This window comes from Cnephaeus nilssonii (genome assembly GCF_951640355.1).
Source record: "Cnephaeus nilssonii genome assembly, chromosome: 8".
Taxonomy (NCBI): domain Eukaryota; kingdom Metazoa; phylum Chordata; class Mammalia; order Chiroptera; family Vespertilionidae; genus Cnephaeus; species Cnephaeus nilssonii.
In genome coordinates, this window is record NC_137079.1 from 48,073,023 (window position 1) to 48,084,291 (window position 11,269).

The 11,269-nt window shown below is 40.0% G+C and overlaps 1 protein-coding gene across 1 annotated transcript; it reads left to right on the plus strand.

The window, feature by feature from the left end:
- Window positions 1-411: 411 nt before the first annotated feature.
- LOC307104554 (jun dimerization protein 2-like) lies at window positions 412-942 on the plus strand (the record flags this gene model as incomplete). Its single annotated transcript, XM_079779478.1, has 1 exon — window positions 412-942. One exon carries the CDS (start codon window positions 412-414, stop codon window positions 940-942), a length of 531 nt encoding a protein of 176 aa, XP_079635604.1.
- Window positions 943-11,269: the final 10,327 nt, after the last annotated feature.

Sequence of the window (11,269 nt, forward strand, 5' to 3'; positions counted from 1 at the left end):
AGTTTTAGGATATCTATACTAATAAAAGGGTAATATACTAATTAGACTGGAGGTCTTTCGGATGTCATTCCTGACCTCCTTCTGGACTAAGTCGCGATTGGTTGGGCGAGGCAGAAGCAGTTAGGGGCGATCAGGCAGGTAGGCAGGCCAGCGGTTAGGGGCAATCAAGTAGGCAGGTGAGTGGTTAGGGGTGATGAGCCTCAAAGAGGGAGACCCAGGCCTCCCACCAAAGCCTGTGGGAGGGACACTCAGCGTCTGCAACGGGAGGCGCTGGCGGTGGTGGACACTGCAGGGCGAGGCTGGCGCCACTGCGGCTCCTTAGAGGGTATGGCACCTGCAGCCTGGCACAGGCCCCGGGGTCACAGCCTCTGCCCACGGCTTCTGCAGGGCTGGACTGCCACTCCTCCTGCTATGATGCCTGGGCAGATACCGGACCCTTCCATGACTGCGGGCTCTCTATCAGGGCTCAGCCCCCTGACCAGACTCCTCAGCTCAGTCCTGACTGCAGAGGAGCTGAAATACGCTGACATCCACAACACTGGGGCCATGATCACCCCTTTGCACTTCCTGGAGGTGAAACTGGGCAAGAGGCCTCAACCTGTGAAAAGTGAGCTAGAGGAGGAAGAGGAGCGGAGGAAAGGGCGCCGGGAAAAGAACAAAGTGGTGGCAGCTCCATGCCAGAACAAGAAGAAGGAGCGGAAGGAGTGTCTGCGGTGGGAATCTGAGTGGCTGGAGCTCGTGAATGGGGAGCTGAAAACCCAGATGGAGGAGCTGAAGCAGGAGCGGCAGCAGCTCATCCTGATGTTCAACCGGCATCGCCCCACCTGCATTGTCAGGACCCACAGCGTTAAGACCCCCGATTCAGAAGGCATCCCACTGCTGGAGCCGCTGGAGAAGAAGGGATCATGGGCCGGGGGGAAGAGGAAGAGGAGGAGGAGATGAGAAGGAGGAGGAGGAGGGTGCTAGAGGGCTCTTCCTTGCTGCATGAAAAACGCTTCAGTGAGGCTCAGCACAGCCCGCATCAGCCAGGCTTTTTTTGTGAAACTCAGATCAGCCACACCGGGGGAAGAAACCCAGGCTGATGAAGCCCAGGACCAAGCGCTGAGACCAAAGTAGTCCTGAGGGGGGCCTGTTCTGCCTGGGGCCAGGCTTGCAGGAGGCAGGACAGAGGCTCTGGGCTGGAGAGAAGCCCAACCAGGCAGCTGTGGGCACTACTCCTGCCTCTCCGCCAGGGCGCCCACCCAAAGGACCTCTGAGCAGCCAGGAAAAGCCATGAGTTGCAACCAAAATTAGGCTGAGTATGGAACTCAGAGTGAAACTGCAATCTGCCTTCCCACAGCCCTGACCCTGACCCTGACCCTGACCCTGATCCTGATGTAAGGCTGGAGAAGGGCACAGTGCCAGGCCCTGCTGTACCCACCCACCGTGGTCCAGCTCAGTCCTGCTGGAGTGGCAACCAGGGCACACCCTCCCTGGCCCTGCTGGAGGTGCTGTGGGCATGAGGCACAGGCGCCCTTCCAAAGCACATGCTCACTGAACGTTTACAGACTGGCTGTCCTGGCAGGGCTTTCAACTGCACATGTTTTTTATACTTTTTTTTTTTATATTTTTTAGAAAAAAAAGACTTTATACAAGCAATATATAAATGTATTTCTATAATCACTCGATGTGATACAGTATAAATATGCTATGGTTTGTTTGTTATGAACAGATATTCAGCAGTTATGGCTGTTGGGTGTAACTGCTAAGTACTGTAGTCTCTAGGTGTTGGTTGTGGCAGGGGTGGGGGTGCAGTGCATTTCCATCCTGGTAAACCCTTCATAGTACTCAGTTCTGTATCGCTCAGTAAATATTACTCTTACTTAAAAAAAAAGAGGGAGGCCCAGGCACTGCAGCAGGTGGGCGGGGCCTCCCTCTGTAGGGTGATCAATCTGGGGTCCCTGCCTTAAATCGCCCTGTAGAGTGAGGCCCAGGCCAGTCAAGAGATCACACCCCACGCCTGTCACCTGCAGAGGGAGGCGACTGGTGGGGTGGGGGCAGTGCTGCACAGATGGCAAGCAGACGGGGCAGGGCCAGCTGCCAGCAGCTGGGGGAAGGAAAGCCCAGATAGGCCCTGATCTCAGGCCAGGCCTAGGGACTCTACCCAAGGGTCCCAGATTGCGAGATGGTGCAGGCCAGGCTGAGGGACACCCCCCTGAGTGCACAAATTTTCATGCACCAGGCCTCTAGTGTAATATAAAGAACATACCAGAGTTTCTCTAATATGGTTAATGAACACCATGTTGTAGTAGACATCAATTCATTCCATTCTATGCCTAGAGCATTAGTGAAACTTGGAGAAGCAATGTAATGACCTAGATACCAAAATTTATTAATGTTATAACCATAGATTTTTAAATCACTTGGAATCTAAAAAAGTAATTCACAAAGTTTTTCATATATGATATTAAAACTTTAATAATTAATAAGCCATAACTACTGCAAGAACATCCATATCTCATATTAAAACATGATTTTCCTCATAATAGGATATAAATATTTTACTATTATTGAATATCATAAGCATTTAAAAATCATTTTACAGTGCTTTAGGTAATGATTTTTTAAACACAGGGTGAGAGTAATCTGATATTTGCACATATGATTATGAGTTCTCTTCACAGAAATTTCATGGAATATGAAATTTATTTGTATCTTAGAATTTTTCATTACATATTAAAGTAATTGCATTTGGGATTTATAGGAGTAAGCCTTTGAAAGGAGACTTATTTCTTTTTCCTAGAAAGAAAGTGATGTGAGGCAAAGTTGACATAGTCAAAAACAGTTTTGGTCATAGGAAGTTGATGAATTTTGAGCACATCAACATTTTTAGATCCAGAAAGATCTATGAATATAATTATACCTATGTCCAATTAAGGACAGGTTGAAATTGGAGGGCGTTTATTTAAAAATTAAAAACATTTAAGTCTTTGAGGTATAAAATTCATGCTATTTTATCTCATATAGTTTGTTTCATAAAAATATGCATAATACAGCTAAGATTTTATTTTGGTAACATTTTGTACTACATGGGAGAAAGTTAATGGAGAGTAAAACCTGTGGTGCCTAAAAAAGAAATATGATTCATAAAGGACCAACAGAAGCACACAATGAAAGAAAAAATGGCACCCAGCTGAAGTAGCACCCCCTTGAGACCGGAAGAGGGAATGTGCAGCCCTGATATTGGTGACTGGAGATCATGAAATCTGTTGGCCTGCATCTTTCTATATTCACCACTCTACTAGGAATAACAAAGGGTAAGTAAAGTTGAATAAGGAAGAGTACCTCTTCCCTGGAGAGCTCTTTCATGGTACTGGCAATAATTGCCTCTTTGTCTCTAAATGCAATTGTGTATTTCTGTCCTGGAGGTCACTGGAGTCTTGCTGATCCACTCTTTGTTGGTCTAAGATTTCCCTAACTCTCATAGGGAAAATTTTATTTCTTAAACCTCAAGTAACTACTGCAGCATGTTAAATTATTAAACACTAATCTAAAAGAAAAAATGCTATAGGGGAACAAATTGATAGACAAATACTTCATGAGAATAGGATGCTAGTCATGTAGTATTAACAAAATAAATTCATAGTTATGGGAAATGAAAGAAAACTGAATTAAGAAATGTCACAAGAGGTATTAATATCTAAATTGATGTGAAATTTTGAGAAAATGTTTTATAACACTAGTAGAATATTGTAGTTGTTAATATATTTGAACTCTGTGGATCCCATTTAGAAAGCATAAACTCACTTACCAAAGAAGATTAGGGAGATCCGTATTCTTGTATTTCTTCTCACCCCTTGCCCATACAGATTTCTGATGCTTTTATACCTAAACGGTTTACAATGTTTGCATTTTGTTCTGTGAATATAATTTTCTCTTCATTATATCTTACTCTACATGTTAAAAGATTTAATAATCATCATGATTCTATTTGCCACATGGCTTCTCCTTACTCAAGTCTTTATTTTGATTATTCATTTATGTGACCAGATAATAAATCACTAGCACATTTGGTTTGTTAAATTAATTCAAGAAATAGAAGAGGCATTAAAGGCTTATAGCTAAACATAAAATAGTGCGCATTTTGTAATTGTGGAAAAGTAAGCTTTGTCATCAGGTACTAATATAAAAGGTCTTGTCACTAAATATTTTTAATTTGCAAATTCATTTTTCTCACAAGAGGGATTATGACAGATAGTCTTAGTTTCTAATGACATGTCTTTTGTTTCATAGATATTGGGAAAGAGGTGCAAGCAACTTGTCATCATATCACCAGCAACCAAGGGAACATATCTTAAACCTGAAAAAAAAATAACTTAAGCCAGTTTTTTTTCCTAAGAAATTGCACTGATAGGAGCTTAATAAACTTTGGAATTTAATGCAAAATTAATGTCATATTCTGAAAAGTTAAATGTCAACCCATAACCCAGACAAAGCGCAAGAAAGAAAATAATAAATACCAGAGTAGAAAACAATGAAAATGAAAACAGGAAAAGAGTAGAAAATCAAGAAAGTCAAACACTACTTCAGTTCTTGGAAGAATCAACAAAACTGATAAATCTCAGCCAGTCTAACCAAGAATAAAAAAGAAAAAAAATTACAATTTTCCAATATTAGGAACAAAAGAAGGAATAGCATCTCAGTCTTTATAGACCCAGCAGGTGTGTCTCATTGGATTGAAAGTCATCCCATGACCAAGAGATCACCAGTTCAATTCCCAGATGCCCAGGTTTGGGGTTCAGCTGATCGATGTTCTCCCTCCCTCTCCCTTCCTCTCTCTAAAAAAACAATAAAAACACATTTTTTTAAAAAAGATAATATTGAATAAGACAAACAACTCTATTCACATAAATTAAAAACAGATAAAATTGACAAATTTATTGAAAGACATAATCTCACAAAATAAATAACCCAACAAGAAACTGAATTTTTATTTAAAACTTTGCAAAAAGGTAAATCCCAGACTCATGTGATTTCACTAGTGAGAATAAGGAAGAAATAATACTAATGCTACAGTTTCCTTCAGAAAACTTGAAAAGAAGAAAGCATTCTCAAATTATTCTTGAGGCCAGCTTTATTGTAATATGAAAAACAGACAAAGACATTACAGGAAGAAAAAACCTAAAGCAAGATTCTTCATAAACATAAGTGAACAATTTTTTAATAAAATATTAGCAAATTGAATCCAACAACATATGGAAAAGAATAATGCATGAATATGAATATTAAGTAGGGGTCTACCTCAAGAATGCAAGACTGTATTACAATTTGGAAATCAGTTCATATGTTTCACCATAATAATAGATTAAGTAAGAAAAAAATTAGATTTGCTCAATAATGCAGAAAAAGTGTTTGGCAAAATTTAATGTCCATTCATAATAAAATTTTCAGCAAGTAGGATTGGTGGGATGAAAGGCCTGTATAAGAAACCAGTATTTAATGGCAACAGACCCAAAGTGTTGACCTAAAGCTTGGATAAAGGACGAGGTTGTCTTTTCTTACCACTTTACATTACTAGAACTCCTAGCCAGAGTATAAGATAAGTAGAATACAGATTGGATGCTACATACTGAATATTTGTGTGCCCCCCAAAATTAATGCATTACCATGCTAACCCCAAAAGTGATGGTATGAGGAAGTGGAGTTTTGGGAGGTGATTAAGCCATGACAGTGGAACCCTCATGAATGGGGTTAGTGCTCTTATAAAAGAGATGCCTCACAGCTTGGCCATGTGAGGATACAGCAGGAGGTCCATCCTGCAACCTGGAAGAGGGCTTTCATCAGAACTGGACCAGGCTGGCACCCTGATCTTGAACTTCTAGCCTCTGAACTATAAGAAATAAATTTTTGTTGTTATAACCAAGTAATCTATAGCATTTTTGCTATAGCAACACAAATAGACTAAGATACTGGATAAGACAAAATAAACTTGTTTCTATTTGCAGGTGGAATAACGTTTACATAGAATCACTAAAAATAATCCTACCAGTATGCTGTAAGAACTAACAAAAGAGTTTAGAAGTATCATTGGAGACAAAGCCAACATACAAATATCACTGCATTTCAAAAATTGTGGTAAACAACACATGAGATCTATTAACAAATGTTTAAGTGTAGAGTGAAATATTAAAGCACAATGTTGAACAGCAGCTCTCCAAAGCTTTTTCAACATGCATGACTGAAACTCTATACCCCATGAACAGCTACTGCTCATTTCCGAATTTGGTCAGCCCCTGGCAACCACCATTCTACTATCAGCTTTGATGAGTTTAACTACTTTAAATATCTATGTATATAAAAGCCTACACGACCAGAATGACCAGTCGCTATGATGCATACTGACCACCAGGGGGCAGACACTCAATGCAGGAGCTGCCCTCTGGTGGTCAGTGCTCTCCCACAGTCAACCTCACCCGGCCTGCTAACCTTCCATGGTCCCTCCCCATTGGCTGGCCAACCTTCTGTGGTCCCCAGCTAGCAGGCCCTGATCCTTCTATGGGGCCGGCCCCCGGGCTGGGACAGGAAGCCGAGGGTGGGTGGCGGCAGATGCGGCCCTTTGCCCAGGGGGGCCGAGGCCAGCTCCCTCCTCGGGGCCAGTGGCTAACCTCCTGTGCCCCATCGCTCTCCCCAGCTAGCAGACCCCAATTGGCCCACCACCACCCACTGCTGTGGCGGTGGCAGTGTGGCGGTGAAGGAAGGAGGACAGGAAAGGCGGGGAACCGCGCAGTGGCAGGGTGCTAACGATGGTGGTGTCGGTGTCTGGCATCCGTTCCTTCATTCCTTCCACGCCCAGCCCAGCGACTGTTGCCTTCTCTCTGGCTCGGCCCTGATCTGCCTGGCCCCAGTTGGCTCTGGTCACCAGCCAGGCCTAGGTATCCCACCTGTGCAAGAATATTGTGCACTGGGCCTCTAGTCTCATATAAGTGGATTCATTTAGTTGTTGCCCTTCTGTGATTGGCTTATTTCACTTAGCATAATTTTCCCAAAGTTCATCTATTTTGAAATATTACATGATTTTCTTCTTTTTTTATAACTGAACTGGTGATCTGGTACATAGATTCGTGCACATTGAAAGGAAATTAAATGAAAGGTGGCCAGCGGGGTGGGACTGGGTGAGATGGGCCAGACACACCCTGGAGCCAACCTTCTATGGTCCCTCCCCCAGCGTCTGTGGAGTGAGCAGGGTCCCTCCAGCAGGTGGGGTCCCTCAGCCTGGCCTGCGGGGATCAGGCCGAAACTGGCTCTCCAACTTCCCCCAGGGGTCCCAGAGTGTGAGAGGGCACTCTGCAAAGTTGCTCTCATACAGGGTGTAGAACACAAATGCAAGTATACAGTAAATCAGATTCGGGGCCGACAGTGCCCCAGCAACAACATAACCCACAGCCAAAGGTGGAATCGCAAGCACCGTGAGGAATCAAGCTCCCTTCTCTCTGGTTTTGGGGTGCATCACCCAAGAACCACTGCTGCCAAGTCACTGCAGCTCACCAGCTCCTGCATTGAGCATCTGCCCCCTGGTGGTCAGTGTGCATCATAACGACCAGTCAGATGGTCAGACATGTAGCATATTAGCCTTTTATATATGTAGATAATATTCTGTGTGTATATATGCCACATTTTCTTCATTCATCATTAATGGACATTGGGAAATTTCAACTTCTAGGATATTATGACTAATGCTTTAATGAACATAAAAGTACAAATATCTCTCTGAGATTCTGTTTTCAATTATTTTGGATTAATAACTAGAGGTAGGATTACTGGATCATACTGTAGTTCTACTTTTAATTTTTTGAGGAACCTCCTCCAGCAGTGCACAGGGTTCCAAATTCTTCACATCCTCACCAACATTTCTTTATTTTCTGTGCTTCAGTTTATAGCATTGTTGCAAGGTTAATTTTCTAATTCTTACAGATGTTAATATAGGGATAGCTGGGTGAAGGACATACAGCAACTTTCTGTATTATTCTTATGCAACTCTTTTTTAAGTTTAAAATTAGGGGATAAAAGGTGATGGAAAAATTAAATTACATTTTTAAAAATCCTAAAAATTAAACACAAAAAACCCACCTGTTAAAACTGCTGACTTTGAGGAATAAAACTAATACACTCCAAATGGCTTAGATCTATGCTCTCTCTAGACTACATCACTTAAGCTTTACTTTCAAAGAGACCCGTAATACTATTGTATAAAAGATAGCAGTAAATATAAGAGTAGAAATATATTAGTGTTTTTCTAATGTCTACAGTGTATTTTTGCAATGTTTTAAAAGGGTAGCTGATTCTCCTCAGGAAGTGATAAGAACTGAGTTATTGATGAAACTACTATGTTTTTCTTCCAATTTCTATCCAGCTTACTTATAATTAAGACTCTATATAAACTAATATAATCATATAGGATGAGAAAGATAGATACCGGCTTTAATAATGGAGACCAAAGGGAAAACAGATTACTCATAACCAATGGCAAGTGGGTCCTAGTGATTTTTCTCTCATATCATTTATTAGACATTTAATTTCCTGATCAAGCCTATAATGCCATTCAGCTTAGTTTATGGCATGCATGACCACAGTGGAAGCCTCACAGTTGGTTCTCACAAATAATCAACACACATTGTTGAAAAATAATACTTGCTTGACATTTTTCATTAGGCGCCATTAGGTTTTCATTTAATTGTAGCATTTCTATCTAATCTACATGTGACACCTGTGCAATAACACAGGTAAGATGAAGATGATTGAGTTAGGAGAGTTAGGTCCTTTCAGCCAGAACAGTTTATTCTCACAAGAAGCTCCTTTTGTCACCTTGGCATTTTCAGTTGCAGAAGATTTGGCCGTGAGAAAAGGAAGTCTGAATCTGATCTGGCTCTGTCTCTCTTAACAATGTGCTTGAAAGTGACATAACACTTTTCAAGTTTGAAGAAATACCATTAAAAAAAAAAAGTAAAATATATTTTCCTCCCTCACTGAATGCTTTAACTCTCTTCTCATGAGGGGGGAAAAAGGCAGGTTTAAAGGAAAATATAATCCCTGCATTATTGAAAATGCATCAGTCTCCCTGGGCTTCTTTGTCAGTTTCTGCCATTGTGTATGAGAGACAGTCCTGTCTGGTTGGAGTCTGCGGTTAGCTGGGAGAGCTGATGCAACTGAAAATGCCAAAATGCCATTTTGATGGAGAGTGGACAGATATAAACTCTTCCTATTTGAAGGAAATCAAGCTAAGCCATCAAGGGACTTTATCAATTTTATTTAATTATAAGTTCAGATAAGTGATTAATGTTGTGAATGAAACATTGATATTATTTTTCTCAAAAGAAATATATTCATTCAGCTAATTTTACAGGGGAATGTTTAACTGAATTAAATTTATAGGGTTAAATTCAATTACAACCTAAATAACAATTACTTGAGAGGGCTGAATTATGAGGTAGATCACCAGAATACTACTCTCCAATGTATTTAGCCTCGCCTAGCTTTGTGTAGTCCCTTACCACTTTAATTCTTGGGTTGGCCATGTGACTTTTATGACCAACAGAGCAATAGCTAGTATGATGTAAGTAGAAAGGTGAAAACTGCACAGGGGAACTCTTACTCCCTTGGGGACCCTTCAACTGCTGCCATGTGAAGAAGCCCAAGCTTGTATGTATAATGAAAAACACACATGGCTCCTTTTTTCTTATCCCCCTGGCTATTGTCTAGTCACAGTTCAAAAGCCTAGATGAGTGGATAGTCACATGAGTGAGCAAGTCAAAACCAAAAGGTCAGAGGTCCAGCTTAGCCCAGGCAAAGTGGTTTACCCTCTTAACAATAAGCTAAATAAATGCTTATTATTTTCAGTCAATAAATGCTGGTGTGTTTTTCATTTATGCTGCCAAATCTAATAAATATAGTATGAGATACTTAGGAATCCCTTGCAAAGTCTGTATCATAATGACATCACTCTGAGGTATGCAAAAGGATAAATATAGGGTGGGTAGCACATCACATCAAGAGCAGAGGATATAACCAGACCCTCTGTACTTGAGTCATTCAAAAGCAAAATTTTCAGAGAATCTTAGGAATAATATTCAAGAGAGCAAAATATCCATGTTTCTTGGCCTGTGAGATAGTAGACCACCAATGCAATAGAACTGATTGTATAACTCAGGTAGAATAGTTTATACCAACCTTAAATAATTTTAATATGAAACAGCATAAAGCAATAACATTAATGAGATGATCTTATTTGGATCTTTATTAGAACAAAATGATTGTCAAGACATCTTTTAGTCAATCATAAAAATATTGAAGTAGAATAGGCAGTAGTGATATTAAGTTAATTTTATATTATTAAGTTTGATACCAGTATGGCTAACATTCATAAGTGTTATATTACTAAAAGTTATTATCTACTAAAGATGTGTAGTGAGGCATTTAATAGTGAAATGATTTTATGTCTTGGATGTACTTTAAAATACTCTACCCAGCTCCCTCCTCCAAGCAGGGGTGGAGATAAATGAAACAAGCATGGCAGACTTTAGACGACTATTAAAACAGAATTATGGATACACGTATGCTCATTACAACATTCTTTTTACTTTTATATATGTTTTTAAAATGTGAAAATTTTAAAGTAATAAAGTAAAGTAATAAAATAAAATATCATAATCCTCTCATTCTTTTTTAAAATTCATGACATTATCAACCTGATGAAACTTCTGTTTCTTTTCAATTAGAGGTGGAAAAACACCTCTGACAGATTCTGACGATATTCTGAACATTTTAAGCCCCTAGCATTCTTGAGATATTTGAAGACTTTATAGCACAAGAGGGATAAGTTATATTTCCTGGTAATGGGGCAGGTGGAAGCTCAAGCAATTAACTAGGGGGGAAATGATGCTACAATATTTTTATTTGATATTTTGAGCAGTTCAAGCTGGCTATATTTCATTGTAATTTTTTTCTCTCTGAATGATTTCCTCTAAAAATACTTGATGTCATTTCCAATATTAAATCAGAATTGATATTTTGCCTTATTCTATAGCTCTACATCACAGAATTCATCTAATAGCTTTACATGACAAGAATGCAGTGGAGTGTGAAAGAGAACCTAGTAAATTGAAAACAATTTGATAAGAAAACACAAAGTAAACAAGACTATTTTAAAAATATAAAATAAAGAAATATTTAAATGCCATGATATCAGTTCTTCTCCATTCAACTACTAGGTGTAAGTATAAACTATATGGCAGGA